Genomic DNA, 23978 nt, shown 5'->3' on the forward strand with positions numbered 1-23978 from the left:
CCATCTTATAGGCAGGTTCTTTCTGCCTCTTCCTCCTGCTCATTCTGAGGAAGAATGCTGCCACACTGTGAGTGTGCCACACTGCGGTCCTCAGGGCAGTGGCCCATGAAGAACTGAGTTCTGTAAATCACCACATGACTGACCTTGGAAGTGACTCCCTCCCAACTGAGACTTCAACCCAAGTCAATGCTTTCACATTTGCACCCAGGAAGAGTCCTTACAAAAGGCTCCACTGTGCCTCTTGGATTCATGACACATAGAAACCATTGGATAATAGAATACTGTGTCAGTTCATTAGTACCATTGGGTAATTCGTTACTCAGTCATACACAACTATAAACTCTGTTATGGTTTGTGTCTAAATGTCTCCCCAAAGCCTCATGCAGTTTTAGATGGGGCTTTTTCAGGGGTGTCTGAATCTAGGATGTGTGACTGATTCATGGTTCAATGCTGGGATTAAGGGTGTTGGAATGAAGGGTGGGTGACTGCTGGATCAGTTCACTGATTGGGTTGGCACCATCCTACTTCTGGTAGACTCGATACAATATGAGGCACAGAAAGAGCTTTCTCTCTGTCTCTCTCTGTCTCTGTCTCTCTCTCTCTCTCTCTCTCTCTCTCTGCTTTTGCTGTCTTCCACCGCCATGAATTATTGCCCCTCTACCATGTGCCACCCTGCCTTGGAGCCAGCTGATTATGAACTGGAAAACTGTGAGCTGCATAAACCTTCCCTCTCTCAACTTTGGGTGTTGGCTATTTTGTCTCAGCAACAAAAAAAGTAACAAGACACATTCCATTTTTGATCTTTTATAATATTGTCTGACACCTAGAATAAGAGTCATTAAGTGCCATTTATTATTCAATTAGTGCTATATTCAATTAAGTAGTAGATGACATAATTATTTCACCTAATTGTCAAATATTTGCTGAATATCTACCCAAAACAAAGAAGCATGCAGGAATTTGCTTGTTTCATAGAGAAACCCTGCACTCAGCCTCTCTGTCTTTATCCCTCCCCTTTGGCTTATGTTTCAGTTCAAGAGTTCAGAAGCAGAAGTTACCCAAGAGTACCAGCTAAGTCACTGAAAAAGTAAGGAAGGACATAACACTACTGAAAGAATCTTGCCCTAGGCCCGACACTGTAGCTGATAAAAAGCCTTGGAAGGGCTCCATCTTCCCCGCCCCTAGGAATTTACCTGTGGCGCGAAATAAATACCAATGGGCTACCTGTGCATCAGTAATGTCCCTCAGGGTCCGCCCCAAACCTAAGCTACGCGTATGCCCCCACTCCACGTGTCCGATGGAGAGATTGCCAGACCCCAGAGAGAATGCCGGACCCCGGTGGGTCGGGGGGTCTCTCCCTGCATTCTTAAAATAAAGGTCATTTGTATTTCATACTTCTTATCTTTTCAGCAGTGCCACAATTCTATCAACTACGAAATGCCCATCTGAGTGCATGTAAAATAGGCTATTTTCTCAGGGTAATTTAAAGCCAATTCTGCTAAGCTCAGCTCTGTGTCTGCCAGCACCTGCTTTGACTGATGAAATCATTGAGCACAGCCTTCATTTTCTCTTCCGGTGCCTCCTCGGAAATCTTGATCAGTTCTCTCACTTCTTCTATACCTTCTTCCTGAAAACAGACCACAGGGAGGGAGGGACGAGCAGTGGGAATCAGGCTGAAATAGAGAGCCTGATTGAACAGCCCAGGATACGTGGCTGGGGCTTTCTGTCCTGTTGCTTGAGAAATGAAAGAAGAGGTTTTGTGCTTGAACTGGAAGTGTTGCTTCACACTAACTTTGTACTTTCCTTTTCTTGGAATTGTCCCAGAGTGTCTTCACCTGCACTATTCAAAATCATGGTTTCTGCCCAGAGTTATTCCCTAACTGGACTTATTTGTTCAGAGTCTACCCTGTAGGAAAACCTAATCTCATGGGAAGTCTAATAATGTAGATTAAATTAGATATAATTATCATATACACAGTGACAACAAACTTACATACTTAATAATTTCCCTTTTCCTTTGGGGCTTAAATTCTAGGATTCTTTTCAGTAGTCTTGGTGAAAATGATACCCAAAGGCAAAGGTACATATTGCCACTGCTTTGGTAGAATTTGCAAGAATTATACTTTCTATCATATGCCAGAGTCTGGTGCCAGGTTCATATGTTCTTCATTAGAGGAACAGGCACCATCATAAAGTATTAGAGATTTGGGAACTGGGGTCACACTTTCTGGTTCAAATCCGAATTCTGCTGCTTACCCCTTGTGGCCAGTTCCCTCGTCTGTAAGATAAGGTGAGTGTAACCCACCCACAGTACAGCGTGGAGGTGACCTGCATTCCCGCCAGCCGTGACTGAGACGGGATTAGAGAGGGATGCCACTGAAAGCCTTTGTGGTCTCCAGGAAAAAGTCTCAGCTGTTTTGCTGAAACCCAGAAATAACTTCTCTATTCTGTCTGAAGGAGAACCAAGCCCCACCCCAGCCCCACAAAGGTGGCCTTCGGCCCCTGCAGTGCCCCAGATCCAGGACACCCATGATCCTGTAGCCAGCGCACAGCTGCAGATGGCCCGGACTGCTGAGCAGATGGGAAGGAGAGATTCTTCCTCCCTCAGGACAGACTCTGGTGGAATGGGAGGGACAAGACAAGGACTACTAGTGAGGTGAGTGGACAGTGAGCGGAGGACGCTCTGCCTGGAACATGGAGCGGGAAGAATATGAACTGGTGGGAGACAAGGACCGGTTGAAGCCAGTGATTTTGTCAGAATGTTTTCAGGCTCCATCCTGGGAGATTAAGAAATCAGCCTGGTGCTAGATCTGTCACGGTGAAGAGCACAGAAGGAATCTGAATTCAGATAGTTTGACTAAAAGTCAGGGATTTTTCAAGATGGATTCTCATTTTCCTGGGTCCACATGGCAGGAGACATGTGTTCCCCAGAAACAGCAGCCTTGGCTCAGTGGCTTTGAAACAGAGACGGTGACCCTCAGGGTAGGCAGAAAGCTGCCTCGGCCTGTTCCCCGCTGCTGTGAAGCCCAGCTCCTGTCAGAGCCGCTTACCAGGAGGTCTGCCATCTTCTCCAGCATGTTAGACCGGTGCAGCCGGAAGATCTGGTCTCCCCAGGAACTGACAAAGGACACACAGGGCTTCTTGGCCTCCAATGGCAGGTAGTTGTAATTCCTATGAAAGCGCATTAGGCCTGGACGTGAGTTGGCGCTCAGGGATTTTGAGGCAACTCCAGCCATACATTCCCATTTTATATGCTCTGATAGGGCAGCAGAGGAGCAGAGACAAAACCATCAAACTAGCACACCACCTCGGGCTGTAAGTGGGGACAGGAATAACAAGCCCTGAAGAATTAGACAGCCACAATGAGAGGTGCCAACAGCCACCATCAGACCTGCGAAAAGCTTAGAAGTGATCACAAGGTGGCAGGTTCATCACGCAAGGCTTCTTCAAAGAGGTTTCAAATTGGGAGCAGAAAAAAGGGAGGGAAATCAACTTGCTTCAGCATCTACGTTCCAGGCTCATGTAAGGATCAACTGGGATAACAGATATCAACGCATTTTGTAAAAACATTATTAATGAGAGTGAAGACCAATGCCCAAACTAAATTGAAGTAGTCTGTGTCTTAGTAGCCACCCACTCATCCATCCCTGATCCACCCAGCCTTGTATCCATTCATTCATCCGTCCATCCGCGCAGTACTGCCGCTAGGCATTGGTGACTTGCTTGGCTAAGAAGGAACACAAGGGACAGCACATTGGCTGAAAGTGGCAGTGGTTTGTAGACTTGGTTCCCAAGGAAGAAGGGTGTGGGTGCAGAAGCAGGTAAGGCAGAAGAAAGTGTAGAAGTTCCCTCCCGAATGATGACTATTTTCTTTTTTTTACATCAGGGATTGAACTCATGACTGCACGCTTGCTAGGCAGGCACTTATGACACTGAGCTAAATCTCCAGCCCTAATGACTACTTTTTTTTTTTTTTTTTTTGTCTTTTTCCTTTTTATCGGTACCAGGGATCGAACTCACGACTGCCTGCTTGCAAGGCAAGCACTTATGCCGCTGAGCTAAATCCCCAGCCCCATGACTATTTTCTTGACCCTAAAAGTCCTTGCTGCTTTTTCCCACAGACAGGGGACTGTGTGAAGAGCGGTGCTTGGAGGGAGTATGGTGGCAGTGGGGACAGATGGCTGTAAAAATGTGGATGGCGTTTGGAACAATACCCTACAGTGGAGAAGCAGGGAGGGAGAGAAAGAGGGACAGAAAAAAGGCCTTACTTCCACTCCAAAAAGACAACTTCAGCCTGAAAGAGTGGGTGAGTGCTCTTTATAACTCTCCAACCCAAATTTCTCTTGCAGCAGATAATAGAATTAGCAAAGGGCCCCAGCCTGTTCCGAAGAAAATAAACCAACAGATGTCCATTCAGAAAAGAAGCCAAGTAAGTCCTTGGCAGAAATTGAGGCTGTCATTATGGCTCGAGAACAACAATAACAAAGATTAGAAACCAAACTGTTCTTTTTATTGTATCTCTTTTTAAACTATCACACTGAGCACCTGTAACTAAACACATTTCCATCCAATATTGTGCTCTGTCCCTAGGTTTCTTTGGTTGGGATCGTTTTGTGCTAACGCTGCTTAGGCCTTTGTTTCTGGTTCTCAGCTCTAACTCTACAAGGACCAGGAGGCTGTGGCTTCTTAGCACAGCACAGATGGAAGGTGGCAGATGGGAGGGCGCCTCTTGCCAGTGGAAGAGAAGACTGCCAGTTGGAGTGGTTGCCCTGACACAGGACCGGCCTTGTGCCTTTGGGCAACAGGAGGCCTGGAATCCTGAAGATACAGTGATGATCGGCCCTAGGGTGGCTGCAACTCCATTCTCACTCCTGAGCTCTGAGCCAGCACACAAACCATACGTGAACACACACTTTGTAAGCCTAGAAAGTCTAGGACATATAGATGGTGGTGTTTTATTGAGTGGTATTTTATTGACAAGTAAGTTGTATGTGCGTGCGCATGTATGTGAGTGTCTATTAAAAATATAGGCTCTTCTGTTTCACCTGCTGCTTCAATGGATCGCTGTCATAAGCAGGTCCAACACAACACCTGAGAAATGTAAAGAAAGTGCAACCGTACTGACAACACCAGCATGACTTACTTTGGTCTCCTTGCACCAGCCGAACAATACTTACATGGGCTCCAAACAGGAATGCCTTCAGGCTGCTCAGCTCCCCCTAAACCTTCCACATCACAGCCCCTGAAATCCCGCCAGGAGTCAATAATGGGCTGGGCCAACAAGGTAGGGAGGAGACATCCCAGGGTGCCTCCCAGACCTGCAGATCATCACTGGGTTAACTCCCTGATGTCTGCAGTCTTAAGGATGGAGTTAAAGGACAGGGGAGTTTGAGATTCTTTCACCTCAAAAGGAGGAGTGACACCAAAGGAGGCTACCAGGTTGTCAAAGAGACCAAGACCCATGGGAGGGGGTTGTGACCCTTGTTAGAAGCAGAGTTTGGAAAATGTAGAGAATGACAAAAAATGAGGGAAGAGCATCCAAGATTATTTTAGTTTACTTTACCCTGCTTTATCTCAAACACCCCTCCATCTCTTAAGTCCTCTCTCACCCTTTAGGACATCAGCTTCCCTGTGGCATTCCTCAACTCTTACTCCTCCCTCCACTCTTCCCTGGCTCACACCTCTCCTCCTCTCTGCTCCTGGAGTACCTTGTGTGAACCCAGCTACAGTGATTCCTTAAACCATTCAAAAATATTTATGAGGCCTTTCTGCGTGCCAGACATGAGCAGATTAAAAGTCAGTGATAGGGTGCTTGCCTTCAAAATGCCCAGAGTCTTCTAGGGACAACAGGAAAATCACCTTAAACCATGTGGTTAGTTCCTGTCGAAGGTGATTAGAGAATGCAAGCCAGATGTGGGGTTTCCTCTTGAAGGGCAGGGGGACAGCAACGAGGAGGGAGCTTGTTGAAAGGCAGAGGGAGGAGGGGTTCAAAGATGCAAAAGGGATAAAAAGTGGGGTATGGTTAGGGAATGGCCAGTGACCAGAGCAAAGGGGGAGTTCTGGGAGAGACCGGAGATCATGGAAGATGAGTAGACTTGGTCAACTCCACAAGCTCTGACCACTGAAATCAACCCTAAAACTCACAAACAGCCAATGAGCGACGTGAAACTGAGTCATTGGTTCAGCTCATCCAGGGAATGTTTTGAAGAAGAACCAAGCCAGGTAGGAGGCTCTAAAAATACTGCAGGTAGATGCTGATGGCCAGAACTAAAGAACTGATGGTAGAAATGAGGAATACTGATGAACTAGGATTGACCAGTCTTCAACCCTGATTGCATGTGGGTTAGAAGGACAAGGAAAACAGGTGACAACCTAGTTTCAGGGTGGAGGACACCAAGACCGGTGTGATCAGTCTATGAGGCCAGAGAGATAGGAAGGCTCAGAAAAGGGGAAGTTATCTGTGAGACAATGAGGCTGGTGAATAATTTACAATACACCAGGAAGCAGAGCTGTCTGGAGAAACAGATTTGGGAATCCAGGTTACCCCAACAGCATCCAGGAAGCCATGAGCCCTTCCCCAGCGAGTGCCTAGACTTTGAAAAGCAGAGATATGGATGAGCACATCTGGCCAGGTAGCAGCAGATTGTATCTGTGGGTTCAGTTTTCTTATATGTAAAGTGAGCAGTAGAGCTGGGCGCCACCATGAAAATGCAGTGAAATCAGAGATTCTTTTACTCCTAGCACAAGGTTCGGCAATAGGACACTCATATGATACATGGTTTCTGTCTGTCTCTCTTTGTCTCTGTCTCTCTCCCTGGCAAATTATTTGATTGGCACTCAACACTACTTTCTTTCAAAAGGGCTCTGTAACTTTACTTCCCTTTGCAGGTTGAAAATTTGCATGCATCATAGGAGGTCTGTGAGGGTGTCTATAGGTGCCCCTGCTGCTTTCTGGAATGGTCTTTCTGGTGTCTGGTAAGAATTCTTTATTTGAACATTACTATGGTAGAGATAAGATTAAACAGTACGCACCAATAATCCCACCAAATCTTTAAGGAATGGACAGAACTTGGGTGACTACAGTAACTGTTAATGGGGCTGGGGTTGAAATTTTGAATTTTACCTTCCTACTTTGCTCTGTGCCAGCGATATAGAGCAAAATGGGCTTCAGATATGATAACAATAGTGATCACTGTTCTCCCCTTAAGTAACTTACGTGTGTGCCATTTGCAGAGCTGTTACAGCGCTAAGGGTTTGTAGAGTGCTTTGTACCATGTAAACAGCCCCTGTTTGCAGGTGGTCCCCATAACTGAGATAAAAATTTATGTTTCTGATTTTAGAGAACTGAATTCAATAGTCCTGGGAGTTGGAGCAAACCCTCCCTCGGGAAAGTTAGCTGTTTTCACCTGTGTCCTACCTGTTCCCCTCTGTCACCAGAGGCTTCTCGGGGCGAGTGGTGGACATAGAGGCAGCAACATCGTGAGCGGCACCCGCTTCCCCTTCATCCAGCAGTGGAAGGGCATCTTCCTCAACTGCTTCCGCTGATTTCTTCTTCTTCCCATGATGGGACCCTCCATCGATCAGGTTCCCAAAATTACCTGCAGAGCAGCAGCATGGAGACAGGGGCTTGGTGTCGACAAGTAGAACAGTCGGCTTGGTACAAGGACATCTGATTCGATGTCCTGCCATGCTCAGGGGAGTTCGCGGTGAGGGGAGGTGAAAGAACGAACGGTGACAGTGAAAGGAGGAGGCACAGACAAGGAGCCATCCTGCCCATCCCTTACTTTCTGTTCTGTGAAACCTACACGAATTAAAACTTAGGAAACACTGTCAAGTAGAAGGAGAGTCACTGGAAGTGATAAAATCCAGCTATAAACATGTTTCATGTCTTAGTGTGCATCCTTCAAAACCGTCCATAGTGCTGTTGGTAACGAATCATTGCAGACATGTCATTTTATGTCACCTGGTTATCGTTATGATCTGGGTAAAAAAAAAAGTCCCCCAGCGGCTTCCTGTTTGGAGGGATCATGGGGATGCTACACTCGCTATACTTGAGCTGTTAGAATGAGCTGTTGGGGAGGGCTGGGTGGGTCACCAGGGGCCATGACCTGCAAAAATGGATTCTTGTCCCAGGCCTGTCCCTCCTCTCTGCTTCCTAGCCACTGGGGAATCAGGACCTTTCACTGTGTTTCTGCCTCAGCACCAGCCAGTTTGGGAATAAGTCCACTGGAACTGTGAGCTCAGCAAAGCACTCCTCCTAAGTTGCAGGTGTCAGTCAGTACTGTGCCCAGCAATGAAAGTGACTAGCACATCTGATCTTTGATTCAACAGCATCTCATGAATGTCTTGCTAAAACGTCTTCTCCTCTAAGATAAGCCTTCTTGTCTAAGTCCTCAATGCTAATACCATGATTCAGAAGACTAAGAAGAGGTTGGAGAGGAAGGAAGGGAGGGGAGAGGACCATGTGGGAGCAAACGGCAGCTTTTGCACCGAAGTTTTCTTTGTATGAGAATAGATCTCCTCCGCCAGGATATTGGTGTCTTTGAGTTTTATATTTTACAGCCTGCTTTCAAATGCTTGAAGAGACTGAGATGAATGTTTACCACTTTTGGAAGGAGCTCCAAAGCTGGCCAGATTACAGAGTTGGCCGACCATATTTCAGTGACGCTTGTGAGCACTGAGCCTCTTAACTTGGGAGGTTCCTCCTCCCCTGTTCACCTCTCCCCTATCTCTTCCTCACCCCAGCATCTCCACTCTGTGCTTCTGTTATAGAGGCTCTTGATGTCCCCACAGAGAGCCCTTTACTGAGAATGGATACACAAGTCCAGCTACTGAGAGGACTGTGGGCTGCTCATGAGACCACCACCTCCCCTGGAGAGCTTACTTCTGCTGATGGACACTGCCTGTCCCTGGGAGATTTTAAAGCTCCCTGCCTGAGCCTGGAGCCATTCTCTAAAGATAAAAAAGTCGGTCTCCTTGCTTCAAGATGGGGCCAATTCTGCAGGGCTCCTCACACTCCTGAGATGACCACAGCATCAGACAGTGGCTACTCTTCGTGCCCTAGGGGTGCCTCTGCTTCCCCTCCCTTCTCCTGAGAACATGCCACCAAAGCTTGACACACACCAGAGTCATCCCATGCCAGATGTTTCTGGGATCCTCGCCTGAGCAGGCCCCTGACATCACCTGCATATGCCATCATCCCTCTACAATGTTTTTGATAATTTACTCAAGTGTCTGTATACTTCTCGAGGATTGGAGTGGTCTCTTGAATTTTCATGTCTCCACTGTCCACCACTGGCCATGACACAAAAGGTCTTGATACATAATTAGTGAATCAGTAGCCTCAGTGTGTCTGTGTGTCCACAGCAGTGATCCTCCCTAGTCTCACACCAATTCTTTTTCCCCTTCACTATTTCACTTTAGAGGATCTGAGGGAGGCATCATGGCATTCTACAAAGAAGGGGAGACTCATACTAGTCTTCTTTATAGCATTCTCCAGCTGTGTAAATGAGATGCTTATCCAGCCTCTCTGAACATCCTCTCTGGATCATTCTCAGATGCTGCTGAAACCATGAATTTGTGGGAAATTGATCACAAAGCCACCACAAGAGAACAGAGAAGGAGGACAGGTAGGGAGAGGAAAGATTCAGGAGTTTTAATAGAATAAAAAAGATGAAAACTGAGGCAACTGGGAGGAGAGTGGCTGAAGGGATGAGCTGCAAATTCTGCTGGAGACAGAGATGCAGGTGAGAGGCAAGGACACAGAAGAGGAGCTGGATGTCTCCATGTTAGAAGGGAAGATGTCATGATGGAAGGTATGGAGCTGAGCATCAGAGAATGGGATATTAGGGAACAAGAATTCAGAGAAGGTGTGTGCCTGCGTGCAGATATCTGCCTCTTTGCATAACCCAGGCCAGAAGCAGACCTTCCTGTCTACAGCCAAGTTCTTCCTGGAGCCCTACAATACGAAGTTCTTTCCTCTGTTCCATGGCTCAGATGCCTGAAGCCAGCTCTCAAGATCTCTCTCAGTCTTCACCCCAAGAATCTCTTCCCAGAGCTAAGGCCTCCAGTCCCTCTGCCTTCCCAAAATATAGTGTCCCCCAAGTTCCTACACCTGTGGACATGCAGACATGGAGTTCTGTGAGGTCTCCAGCCGCATAGCTCAAAGGACTGAATCCCATCTCCACATTCTTCCTCCCTGTTACAGAAAAGCTACCTAAATGTGAATACAGACCTCCTCTATGAAATGCTCTTCCTCGGAGTAGTTTTCCCAGAAGCACAAGAGGCCAGGAAGTAGCTAGAAATTATAATAATAGCATCTACTGGATGTGATATTTTGCATATGCTAACTTACTAAGACCTACCAATGTGTTAGTTATTATTATTTTTTCTGATAGATGAAAAACTAAGACCCAGGAACTTAAGTGAGCCCAGGGTAATGGAACCAGGAGTAGTAATGTAATTATGTCGGAATCCAAAACTATACTCTTCATCTTTTTTAAAGAATGAAGATAAATCTATTCCTTATATAATGATATAAGGGTAGGAAGGAATTATTTATTTCTTTCTGAGATGAAAAAAAAAACCATTAATGAATGTTACCATCTCAGGGCACTAATTAGTTTAGTCAAGAGCTAGGCATTAGCCCTGCACTGGCCTGCACTTACCAATAGAAACTTCAAAGCTGATGGGTTTATCTCCAATCTTTCGGTCAATCATGGTAGCTTCAAAAAATGCTCCGAAGAGTAAAAATTCCTCATACTTTTCTGGTATAATCTAAGAAGAAAAAAGTTACTGTTCAGAATTAGCTTTCCTTTCCTACCAGGAAACTAAATTCATGACCCTGACTTATCCACCACCATTTATAAGCACTTGAACCTGTTCTCCCCTGAATTTCCACCCCTCCCCACTAATCAGACAAACAAGAATCACAGCCAGCAAACTGAATTCAGATTCAGCCATCTGTCTAGAATGAGGTAGGCGTGACCTTCAGAACTGCTCTATTTGGGTCAGGGCCAAAGAAAATGTACTTTCAGGTCAAAGGGTATGTTTGATGTGTGGATCTTTCTCAAATGCTGTTGGTGAAATACAGGCTTGGGACGACCTTCCACAGTCAGGCTTTCAGGAAACAGGAGATCCAAGTGGAGCTCCCCAGAGTCACGGGATTAAACCCTTACATTTGAGCTCGATGTTCTGCTTAGACTGCGCACTCACATTCAGTCAGTTATTTCTCTTAATAACTGAACAGTCAAAAGCTGGACCATTTCCATTTTACAGACAAGGAAACTGAAGCCTGAGGGTAACTTTCCCCAGTCTTCTGACCCCAGACCGCTGTACCCTTGCAGTTCTAACTGTGTTAACCCAGCGTCTTGGAGTTGATCCAAAGTCAAACTCTATTTCAGAGAATAATAAGCAAACCGAGATGAAAGGGCAAGAGGATTAGGGGCACACATCAGCGTCAGCCACTCAGATACATCCAGGCTGGGCTGACACACTCCGGGTGCCACTGCGAGGGATCCCTGGTCCCAGAATCATGAGTGCCTTACAGTTCATCTGCTGCAAGCTCTGCCTTTTACCTGAACAAACTAAAGCTCACATAGTAAGCTCAAGTCAGACGACAGTTGCCCGCCACCACATCTGCCTTGTCAAGGGGCTCCCAGCCTAGAGGACCTCACCGCCACAGGTCACCAGACTGCAGCCGCCAAAGGTAATGACTAATTATCTACACATGGCCTCACTGACCTAGAACACACTGATGCCTCAGAGGGCAGACGTCACCTGGGCACGGCGACCCAGCAGCACACTGCTAAGCCTGAGGGAGCTGAAGCCGCATACTCTGTGCTTCCGGGCCTTGTGCTTGGCTTTATTCAACTCTGCAGAAAAAGGCTGCGAGGTGAATCTAACGAAATAAGCAGTGGTGGGATCAAAAGTCCCATTTGGACAAGCACTTGACCCGGGTCCCTCAGAGTCAAAAGGACCCAGTTGTGCTCAGAGTGGGTTTCCTTTCCACAGGAGCCTCCAGTGGTATTGGCAAAGCCAGGAAATGTTCCCATTGTCCAGAAACCATGAAGCAGGCTTGAGGCTCGGCGCTAAATTTTAGCCACGCTGTACCCCTTGGCTCCGAGCTAGCCCCTCAGCCTGCCCTTGTGAGGCTCAGGTTTCTCTCTGGGAGGAGGTGAAAGCCACCAAGACACCCAGAGGAAAGTGGTTCTTGCAACCTGGAAGGGACAAGAGTGTCAAGTGACCCTGCCCCATGGGCCTTCAAATCCCAATTCTGCTGCCTCCTAGCGGTGGGTCAGGGCCATCATACGGCTGTCACTTTCCTTGTCTGTGACACAGCATTGTAACAGGGCCTACAGGCAGGAGAGGGGCAGATATGATATCAAAAATGGTAACTATGATGAGGGTCTCATCAAGTTTGAATCAATGTCCTACTTCTTTACATCCTTCACAGTCTAACTCAAATGCTTTCCTGTCCGGAAGCTTACCTTAATTTGCCAAGCTAAGAAGACAGAGAAGCATAATGTTCACTGAACTCTTACAATGTGCCAAACACAGTCCTAAGAACTTTCAATACATTGTCACGTCTAATTCAGACAACAACACACAAGAGAAGGATTTTTACATTGACTTCGAGAGGAGGACAGTGAGTTCAGTGAGACCTAAGGGAGCTATCCACAGCTACTGCTTTGGTTTCGACCTGGGGGTCTTCAAAGCCTGATGTGTTGGGAGGTGATTGGGTCATGGATCCACTGATGAGTCTGAAGCTGACTCACCTTGAGGAGGTGGGGTCACCAGGGGCGTGGCCTGGAAGGGGATCGTTCTCCCAGGTCCTCCTTCTCTCTGCTTCATGTGACAGGACACAAGTGGGTTTCCTCTCCCAGCCCTTCCACTATATTGTGTTTGAGCCTGCTGATCATGGACTGAAACTTCAGAAGCTGTATGTAAGCCAAAATGAACCTTTCCTCCTTTAAGTTATGGGTGTCAGCTACTTTGTACCAGCAACAAAAAAGTGACAAAGGCAGTTACTAACCAAAACTAATATTTATTGCAAGCCAGAGTCTGTACTGAGCATTTTACATATATTAGCTCATTACGTCCTCAGTAAGAAGCTATGAAGTAGGAGTTACCATAGAGATATGCATTTTTTCTTTCTCTTCAAAAAGGGGGGGGGGGGTGAAATGAAAACTGAGCTTTGTGAACAGGGAGGGGAAGGGGGCTTGAAAAGAGGAGGTGGGAAGGGCGAGTAACAGAGGAATCAAGATATATCATGTACAGATACAAATTCCCTATAATAAATGTGGTCATTGTGTATACCTAAACTGCACCAGTAAACTTAAATTTAAAACATACTCAGTTAAATCCTGAAAAACAAAAGGGAAATAAGCACAAGGAAATAAGGACAGGGGCTGGGGATTTAGCTCAGTGGCATAAGCACCTGCCTGGTAAGTGCAACGTCATGAGTTCAGTCCCAGATACAGAAAGAAAGAAAGAAACAAAGAAAGAAAGAAAGAAAGAAACAAAGAAAATAAGGACAGTGTGTCATATGGCCCAAGATTTGAGCAGACATAACATTCTTCTAGAGGGTCAGCAGTGACCACTGCACCACACTGCCACAGTGTAAACCCAGCCGTCCTACCTGGGGACCCAACATTTAATCACTGTACTTCAGTCGCCCCAGGAAACAGTAGTGTTTTATCTACACCCCTAATGCACTGGTCACTTTCCACTTCCTGTTCTATTTGTTTCCTAGGCCTCCTCCCCTTCCACACCAGAAGCTCCAGGGAATCAGGCTGTATTTTTTTCCTTCCCAGTGTTGGGGATGATATTTAAAGAAGAATTGATGTTCGCAGAATTTTAAAATGAACACATCTTATTCTAGGTTGGCTCTGCTCTGAGTTTGGTACATGAGAAACATTTTGATGGTGGTGATGGAGTGAGCCGGAAACACCAGCCCTGTGGGTGTCTCGATTATCCACATGTGTGACAACAGCAGGTGCAGCTGGTGACCCGGGAGCTTGAGGACTGTGGCAGCCAAAAGAGGGATGATGTGGCTGCTCAGGCTGTGGGGAAGGAGGAGGTCCAGTGCTGTGGTTTAACAGATGCCCAGGAATCCTTAGCTAGTGCTCCCCCTTAAACAAGCGAAGTCTAATTTCCTGCCCTTTGCACTGGGCTCGGCCAAATGGCTCCTGTCTAACAAGTAGAAATGACAGAACTGTTGGCGTGTGACCCCAGGCCAGGTCATGAGAGATGGCTTTGGCCTCGGTCCCTCTAGGGGAAGCCAGGTGCACCGCATGAGGATGCTCAACAGCCTGTGGAAGGGTCGCGAGGTGGGGTGCCATCTTGGCAGGGGATGCACCAGTGCCCAGGAAGCTGCAGGACGTGCACCCCCCCTACAAGATCGTTTTTCTGATGGATCCTTTATTAGCATATGTTAATTCTACAGAATATTTGTTTCAGTGTGGCACTTTCTTACATGTATATAACACACTTTGATCGGATTCTTTGTCCATTACCCTACCCCACCCTTTCCCCCAACCCGCTTTCTCTTGTCTAATGTTCTACCTTTCACTTTAAGTCATCTCTCTTTTTCTAGATTTCACACATGAAGGAAAACATTCTTCTCTTTCTGAATCTGATATATTTCCTTTAATATGATAATTTCTAGTTCCATCCATTTTTCTGTTAATGATATAACTTCATTCTTCTCCAGGACTGAGTAATACTCTGCTGTGTATAGGTGTTATGTTTTCTTTATCCATTATTTAGTTGACAGGCACTGAGGCTGATTTGATAACTTTTGTGAACTGTGCCACAATAAACATGGATATGCACATAACTCTATAGTACACTGACTTTCATTCCTTCCTTTCAAGTATATACCAAGGAACAGTACTGATAGATCAAATGCTATCTCTATGTTTAGGGTTTTCTTTAAAAAAGAAATGTCATCATGATTTCTATGATGGCTTTACTAATTTACATTACAAGATGCTCTTATACACCTCTTTTTTCCATGCATCTTTGTCAACATTTCTGATTTCTTATATTCTTGATGATAGCCGTTCTGATTGGTTTGAGGTGAAATCTAGTTTTGAGCCACACTTCCCTGGTGGCTAAGGATGTTGAGTATTTTTATATAATTATTCCCTGCCAAGATCTTGACTGAAACTTCATAAGAAACCCTGAAACCAGAACAGTGAGCTAAGCTATTCCCAAATTCCTCACCCACAAAAAGCATAAGCACTGATGTTTTAAATTGTTAAGCCTGGGGGTAAATTATGGGGTAATCAGTAACCAATAAACCCAACAAGAAACTGGCCACAATGAAGCCAAGACAAACAGAGGAGGGGAGGAAAATGAGAACTTGATGGATGTTTGAGTTTCCCCTTCTCTGCCACCTTCTACACAATAGCAAAATGGCCCTCGGCCTGCTGATAGATGTACAGTCTCCATCTTACATAAGTTCCCAACTTCCCTTGCTTTCTGCTAGAGTTACTTCTTCAAGTGCCGTTCTCAAAATACCTTAAAGTATTGACCTGGATTATGGAAATCTTTTCCTAGCTTCTTTAGGCTTAGAAAAGCAAACCCTCTTTAAAAAAAGAGTGTCCAACCTCAACGCACAGCACTAGGTTACAGTGTTCTCTGAGTGTGAGATCATGTAGGAGGGATGCGGAGGAGGAAGAGGAGGAGACAAATTGGGAAGTAAAAACTTGAGAACCCTGTTCCCCAGACTACCAAAGGGACAGATGGAGGGGTAAAGCTAAGGGAGCCTTGAAGCTACCTGTAATCCCTGGTAAAGTACAAAGTCAAGTTTCCAGTATCGGTATGTGTTTTGAACACACATGCACACGCAATCCCATAAAAACAATGCTGACAGTAAGCACAGCACAGTGACAGCACACATTTCCCGAGGATCTTTCCCAGCATGTGAGTTCAGAGGGAAGTGCTGCGGGAGGTTGCTAAAATATTGAAGTCACACACAAGCAGTGGAATGCTCTCAGTAGCTCACCAGTGATGAGTGCAAACCACAGACCCGTGATAATACCACATGCGTGGCCAGCTCGGCAGAGCACTTCACGTGGGGTCTCTCATTAGCCCCTAGGATTGCTCCCAGGTGGAGCCACTGTTCCTACCTAATTCTGAAGATGAACAGATGTCAACAGAGCAGCACCAGCATCAGAGCCACAAGTAGAACTAACCCCAAACTCTCCAGTCCCGGGCCCTAATTTCTGCCTCACAGTTTCTTAAGGGTTATTAGTAAGTGACACTTCCACAGCTAAGGTGACCCTCCCATTCCTCCCCAGAAATGGACAGCTCTGGAAGAACACTCTTCACTCCCAACCTGGGACCTGGGAGGCACTCCTAGAAGCAGAACGAGCCAAGCTGAGAGCTGGAATCTACCTCCTGCCACTGAAAACTCCTTCCCTGACCTAGCTACAAAATCCCGGGTCAGCTAAACTCCAAGAGGGCGTTCACAGCTGGCACTCTCTCAGTGCCGGAGACTGCTTGCCCCTAACACAGGAGCGAGCTGGGAAACTGCTCATATGCTTTATGGGGAGTAAAATATGGGTACAGGCTCTAACTGGAGTTGTAACTCCTTCACAAGTCTGGGGCCGGGGAATAGGGTCCCCAAGTTCCTAAATCTGTCTGTCTCCTCCTTTCTCCTCTTTGTGCCTTCCACAAGTCACACCCAGAGAACCCTGCAACCTAATGAAGCCAAACAAAACTGAGCCACAGACACAGCTTAGTCAGTCGCCCTACACCCACTCTCACCAACGCCCCAGAGTACCTTTCTGTCACTTTCCTTGGGTTCCCAAGGAATTCATGCTTGGGGATGGGGGGCAGTGAAGGAACAGGAAGGTGTCCTGAGCACATGGCTGGACGTGTGGTCAGGGCACTGCAGTTTTAAGAGGTGAGCAGACACCTTCCGAAGCCTGCTAGGTACTGTCTCTGCTCCAGGCTCCCCGGGTGAAACCTACCTCAGGGGGCACTTCGAAGGACTCCACCTCGACCTCGGTAGAGTTAGTTTTGTCCGAAGCCTGCTGGGCTTTTCCGTCATCAGCTTTGTCAGCCTTGTCCTTACTGGAGCCTTTGGATGACCTGGAGTCTTTGCCCTTGGAAGTCAACTTGAGGTCCTTCAGGGCCTTGGAGAATTTAGACTCCTGGACCCCTCCGGAGAGGATTTCCACAGCAATTTCTACCAGGATCCTGCCCCTGAATGACACTCCTTCCCCAGAGCCTTCGTTCAGCTCCTGGTAGTCGTCTATCAGACTGTGGTTCCTGGGGGAGCCGTACAGGTTGATCCAGGCAGGTCCAAAGGTCGGGAGGAAGCCTAGGAAGACCCCAGCTTTAGTCACCAGCTTGTGCCCTTGAGTTTCTCCTATGTTTGCTTTATGAAAGTTGCTCACAAGCACTTAAAAATGTAGACTGTACAGAAAGACCCAAGAAAAAAATACTTACTGGATAGCCTGTCACCAAAATGCATCTTGTTATATTTCCTCCTAGTCTTTTTTCCCATGAATGCTTATACCTGTTCACATCTGTAATCATTTTAGAAAGACCAGCACACATGCACAACCTTCCTTAATTCAACAAGTGTCGATCGACTCCTAACATGTGCCAGGAACCATGCTAGACAATAACCAGAACGTCCAGGAGAGGGTGGGCAGAAACAGACATTATAAATATTTACCTTATAGACGCTACAAAGGAGCTATGTTTTGTGCTACAAGAAGAAACAACAGACTGATGTAGCATGAAGAGGAGTTGGGGGCAGAAGGGAAAGAGAGAGAGAGAGAGAGAGAGAGAGATTCTGGGCAGAGGAAATGGCAGGTGTCCATTGAAAAGGAGCACAGAGCTAGAGACTGAGCTAAATAAGAAAACTGGAGGAGGATTTAGAGTTCTTGAAAAGGGCCTTGGTCTTTATCCTAAAACCTTTGTTTGAAAGAATTTAAACAAAGATGTAATCATCTCTCTTCAGACTTCTCTGGCTGCAGGGGGAGGGCAAACTGGGGATAACTCCATCTTCATAACTGAAGGCGCTGTGGCGTGGCCTGGTTACAGAGATTGAGAGAAGGAATGTTCGAAGTATGCTCTAAGCACGCTACTGAAAACCTGGTGGTCTTTAACTTATTCCTGGCATAAGTATTTCCCTTGCTAAATACACAGTATCTGAAGAAGGCACCGTGCCTCTGAAGACACCTGTTTGGCACCATGATGTTCCCTTCTGATTGGCAGGACACTGTGTGGGTCTGCAGGTGACTGCTTGGGTTCAAACCTCAGCTGGAACTGCCAAGCAGTGTGGCCTTGAACAAGTTTTTAACTTCCCTATGCCTCAGTTTCCGCATCTGGAGGAAATGTAATAGCACCTGTTTCATCTATCAAAATTAACAGTTAACATCCAGTAAGCACTCAATGGTATCATCTATTGATATGAGTATGAATAAATGCATCATTGTTTGTTTAACAATTATCCCAGTATTGACAATTAGGTATTTCTGTACATCTTACTGCTGAGAACAGTTTTGTGCGTTAATGTTTCTTTACTTCCAGCTCCATGGCTGCAGGCTGGATTTTATCTCTTCTTTGAGAAGACTTAAAGAAGCAGGGGGACTGTGTTAAAAGGGATGGAGAGATTCTATGGTCCCTGATGTCTGTTCTTTAAATATTCAAACACATCTTCCTGAACACCATCAAGAGCTTCTGAGAGAGGCAAAAAGAGAGAAAGAGAGAGAGAGAAAGAGAGAGAGAGAGAGAGAGAGAGAGCACTTTTGCTAACAGGAAGGTGGTCCATAGCAGGTGGGGGATGGAGAGGAGGGGAAGAAAAATAAAAAGAATTGAGAAATGTTAAGCACATGTACCAATTTTAATAGGCTAAGTACATCTTATCTACTAAGGCGAATGTACATATTATGAACTAAAACGTATACTAATAAATGAAAGTTTAAAAAAATGTTTCTAGAAAGTTATAAATAAAACATGTTCCGATCTGGTTAGGAAATCATGTAGATAGGTGAGTGAGTTTTGCGTGGAGTGATAAATACTTCCATGTATGAAGAAATGGAAAATAAATATGTATTGAGGTCTTTCTATGGTGTCACTCATAGAAAGGGCATAAAAATGTCTAAATCTTGTCCTTTACTAAAGCCAAGCCTTCAGTGCAATAGACAAAGAACAGTATATTAATTTCATATATGTGTGATTATATGTTTGCAACCCATTACACGTATGGTATGCAGTGATGTGTTTGAGCTTGCACATAGGTGTACATGTGAGGTATGTGTGTGTGTTAACCAGCATTAATTTCCAGTGCAGAAAAAGATTGCCTGTGGAGTTAAAGAAGGAGCTTTGTTGAGCCATTTAGAGATGATGCTAACTAATTTGGGTTTTGCAAATAGCCTCAAATAGAGAGCGTCCGCTCTTTCCCTGGCCTCCTCTCTTGCCTGGTGCATGGCCGGGACTCTTCCTTCCCTCCCTGGCTGGCTGAGTGCATGACTAGCCATGCTTCCTTGCCGTTTCCACGCTTTCGTGTTTCATCTACGATTAGGCACATAATTACTTGGGGTGGAGACTTTTAAACATGTAAAAGTTTCTCACGACCTACACGTCACACAACAATAATGCAGACAGTAGATTTAGCCTGTGGACCTCAGTTTATCAATCTCTGATCTGACCTCAGGAGAGAGAATAGTGACTTCCTCAAGGACACACAGTGGCATTCATGGAAGACCTGGGGCCAGGACCAAGCAAGCCATTTAGAAATCCTGTAGACAGGTGAGGGAGTCTGAGAAATCTACATGATTTCACTGCCCCAAATCTACATGACACACACCGCAGGCCACAGAGATGCCAAAGGTGCCTGACAGTGCTTGCACTGATCCTCTCTGGGTAAAGACCAGGGCTGTCATAGGATCACTTTGAGGCCTGTTTCCAAGCTGACATGCAGGAGTTTACCTTTATCTCCATCCTGCTCATTGCAGATTGTCTTCAGGTCGATAAAATGGGTTGCCAGCACCACGTCATTCATGCTGCCTTCATCCCACACCTGGATTTTCACCCTCCGACACAAGGGAGGGAACATTTCCTTGAAGACCACCTGTTCATGCCAAATTGGATCAGCACAGTTCTTCTGCACTGTGGTGCGACCCTAAAAACACAAGCGGGAGAATGTGAGCCGTGGAAGGAAGTGACAGTCTAAAGAAAACTCTTCAATCCAGCTGCAGATATAAAGTGAGTTGCTAAAAATAATGCAACTGCTTTCCCCAACACCTATGCAATCTGTGCACCCCATGAATGTTCCCGAGGGCCAATTTTGTCCTGGATGTTGACCCCAGGAACCTGGGGCAAAGAGAGTCATTGGCATAGGCAGGTTCTCATGGGCACATCAGAGCGAAACTAACACTTGTGCTATGAGCAAGAACTGCTCCAGGCATGTCCAGGAGTGCAGTGGCCACAGACCCAGAGCTTCTTGAAGGCTATGACCTTGGGTGAACCACAAATGCAGCCTGGCCCTTAAGTTTCTCAACGTAAAATGGAAGTGATGTTCTGCATGACATCCAAGCTTGACCCAAGTCAAAAATACACCAGTGTTCACCCCACCGAAAGGAGGGGTTCAGGTAGGCCCATATTTTGAAGGTAACGCATGTGCCAACCACGGTCAAGTTCTAGCCATAAACCCAGTTTTGATACTTGCAATGTCTCTGGTCCAGGGAAATGCAGGACAAGGGCTCACGTCCACTGTGGAACAGACTAGGAGACACTGCTTATGCCACCAGGCCTGGGGACTGGGGAGTGGTTTGGGGAAGTAGTGAGAGGCAAGTAAGGGTGTCTGCCTGCCTGTGACATAAGCCACCATCATGCAAGCTCTGGTCATCACCTATGGTTAACTCCCTGCACCTCCCTGCCGCCAGACACATGGCCTTCTTGGGACACGCTTCCTCTTTCAAAGCATTTTCTAGTTTTATTTAAACTTTATTTCATTTGACTGAAAATGCCCTGGATGTAGAGCAGGGATCTAGCCCAGGCTCGACAGCATGAGTGACAATGGCCCCTCACCGTCTGCCCGGCGAAGGAGACCTCCACAAAGGGATCCACCAGGTCCTTGCTGTCACCCATGAATGCTTTGGTGACATTTGCCATGATGCTGGAGTTCATTTTGGGCAATCCTTCTGCTCTGTAGAGTCTCACATAGAATCTGGCCCACGGTCTCTCGGATGGAAAACCTTGCGGGATCAGAAGGTTCCTTGGAGAGCAGAAAATTTTAAAAATTAAAAGCTCTCTCACTTGGAAGACTGTAAAGGGGAAATGTGAAAGCACTTTGGGAGCAGAAAGCAAGATCTGAAATGCAAGGAGACTGAGATTCACCACTGCAACACACTTTCTTCCGAGTATCCGTGACAGCAAAGGACATAAACAGAGGAAGCACAAACCCCATCGTTCTAGAATTAGAGGGGACCCCCCTCCCTCCCCACTTAAAGAGATGCATTTATGACTTTCACACACCAGTAGTGGAAACTATAACTCATTCAAAGAAAACTCAGCTACATTCGGATAAATTACATAAGCTCAGGGATAGCTTATCTACAACCGGCCATTAGAGACTGGAAAGCTGAATTTCCAAAGGCCAGCCATGCCTTGAGTGGATGCACCCTGCTGTCTCTGATGGAGCAGAAGCCAGGTGGCCAAGCGGCAGAGGTGGCTGCTCTTACACACCCATGAGGAAAGGGGTGGACAGCGGGGAAAGAGACAGACAGTGCTACACAGCATTTCTCCCAGACAGCCCCATAGACCTGTCTCACTTTTCTATTTGCTCCTCGGCGTTGGAGGTTTTGGGGTTGCTCTTTAGGGTGTCGCCTTTGCTGGTCACAATGATGTCACACTTCAGGTAGCCTTTGGTGCCAGTCCTGATGTCGCCAGGGTCTGTGAGCAGTGCCCACTTGTCACAGAACTGATGGCCTGTAAAAGCACTTGGACAGCTCATGTCTCCGCAGGTGGGTTGGTGGCAGCTCTCATCCTGTCCCTGCCTCCAAGGTCCCCCTGCACCCTCTTCCTCTGTTGCTCAAGGCAGTAGCTCTTCTCAGTTATTCCCAAGCCCCACGCTGCCCTCACCCTGCTATGTCCCACCCAGCCTATCACAGGTATTTGGGAAACTTTCTGCCTGGTGAATCACCTAGACAGAATCCCTGCAGTGACCAGCGAGGAGGACAGTAATGGAGCACAGAAATCACCAGTGTGGCTCATAGACCTTTCTGTTTGTCCTATGCTGTGAAAAACTTCAAAATTGCTTACAAAATCTAGACTTCATCTTCAAAAAAAAAAAAAAAAAAAAGTAAGATCGGGTGACACTAAGGTCCCATTTCCACAGGACAGCGAATGCTAAAGGAACTGGGTGGCCAGTGCTCTTTCCCTAAGGACTGTGACCTCTCGTTCCCTGAGATGCCCTCCTCCACCTCCCTCCCGAAGGTGCAGCACTCAGGTCACTGCTCCTAGTCACCCCACTGCCTGGCCCCTGTCATGGGACTTGGAATCACTGTAGGAGAGAAAGGGACATTCACGACAAGTTCTGTTCGCTGCTCACTCTATTACGAATCAGTTCTCATCCTTAGACAAATTGCCTATTGGCAGAATTTCACTTTCCTGAAAATCAGGGCTAATAATTATTATAGGAGCCCTGATATAAAATGCCATAGTTTGTATTATATGTTAGGCTCTCTACTAAGCATTTTATGTACATTGTGAGCTTAATGTTTCAAAAACTCTGACGGTGGTGTTAGAGAGAAAACTGAGGGACGGAAAAGTCAAATGCACCACCCGAAGCTGCACAGCTGGGAAGCAGCAGAGGGGAACTGGAATTCAAGGGTGCTGATCCCAGAGCCTGTGTTTCCCCCAGGGCTAGAGATTGAACCCAATACCTCACACTGAGCTACATTCCTAGCCCACTAATTTTTATCTTTTACTCTGAGACAGGGTTTCACTCAATCTTCAAGTTGGGCTCGGCTTCCCAGAGTTCTGCCATGACAGGCATCTGTCACCATGCCCAGAGCGTACTCTTAGCTTCTATGCTCTGTTACTTCTGGTCACGTCTCACCACTCTACATTAGACAGACTTTGTTTGAGAAGAAAGAATCTCCTCAGACATGGACATACAGTTCTATCATTAAGTTATAAAACATTTGAGGACACGAGCCACAGTGCATTCTTTTGGTGTAATCAGCCCTCAGTGTCACGGCGTGGATGGCCGAATGGCAGAGTGGAAAGTGAGAGGAACTCCGAGTGCTGTAAACCAAAGAACAGCGAAGCGGGAGAGGTGTTTCTTACCAGGCTGGCTATACACAGTCCCCAGGTCTACCTTGAAAGAGCCGATCAGAACGCTTCCTATCAGCTTGTGGTGGAAGACCTGACGAGAGATGGAGGGCAAGTCCAACACGGTTATCCCTGTGAAAAGTCTGAGAACTGGGTTCATCCGAGAGGCTTCTTGGCCTTGCTCTTTGCCTGGCTTTGAGCCTCATTTAGAGCACATGGAACACAGTGGAGTTTGGTCATCAAACCATAGGGCCATGAAGAACCCCCAGAAACTTCTCACTGCTACCTCATCCTCCAGAAAGCTTTCAGCCGTAAAAGTCACCCGAGAGTTTTCTTTAACCAGAATGAACACTAGAACAGTCTGCCCTTCCATACCCACTTCTGCCTGCTGAAACTCTCCCCATCCTTCAATCCTAGACCCTAGTCTTTCAAGAAACCTCCCCTGACACCTCTTCAACTCTTTCCTTTCTCCCTAACTCCCCAAACTCTTTGCTCCCAGCATTCTCCAAGAACCCATCTCCAAGGGCCATGAAACACTTGATAATAAGGGACAGAAGAAGATGGGCAGTCACCCTTGACATTTGCTGTGTTAAGAAGTCAACAGAGTGCCAAGCTCAGTTACAGAAGTAGATTTTAAGGTGAATCTTGCCAGGTGAATCCTTGAGGAAGTTCTA

At 46.5% G+C, this 23978-nt stretch overlaps 1 protein-coding gene across 1 annotated transcript in view; it reads right to left on the reverse strand.

Annotated features, from left to right (window-relative positions):
- Fer1l6 (fer-1 like family member 6) overlaps window positions 1-23978 on the reverse strand; it is a 145009-nt gene that overhangs the window by 77813 nt on the left and 43218 nt on the right. The window contains exons 7-15 of the mRNA XM_003467358.3: window positions 23320-23398; window positions 21801-21957; window positions 21058-21244; window positions 19957-20149; window positions 16983-17335; window positions 10668-10776; window positions 7418-7598; window positions 3051-3171; window positions 1527-1627 (exon numbers count right to left, since the gene is read on the reverse strand). Of these exons, the coding sequence (XP_003467406.2) occupies window positions 1527-1627; window positions 3051-3171; window positions 7418-7598; window positions 10668-10776; window positions 16983-17335; window positions 19957-20149; window positions 21058-21244; window positions 21801-21957; window positions 23320-23398 (1481 nt within the window). The remainder of the gene's footprint in view (window positions 1-1526; window positions 1628-3050; window positions 3172-7417; window positions 7599-10667; window positions 10777-16982; window positions 17336-19956; window positions 20150-21057; window positions 21245-21800; window positions 21958-23319; window positions 23399-23978) is intronic.

The sequence above is a fragment of the Cavia porcellus genome, unplaced genomic scaffold, assembly GCF_034190915.1.
Source record: "Cavia porcellus strain 051 isolate PalLab524CR breed Dunkin Hartley unplaced genomic scaffold, mCavPor4.1 scaffold_19, whole genome shotgun sequence".
NCBI lineage: Eukaryota > Metazoa > Chordata > Mammalia > Rodentia > Caviidae > Cavia > Cavia porcellus.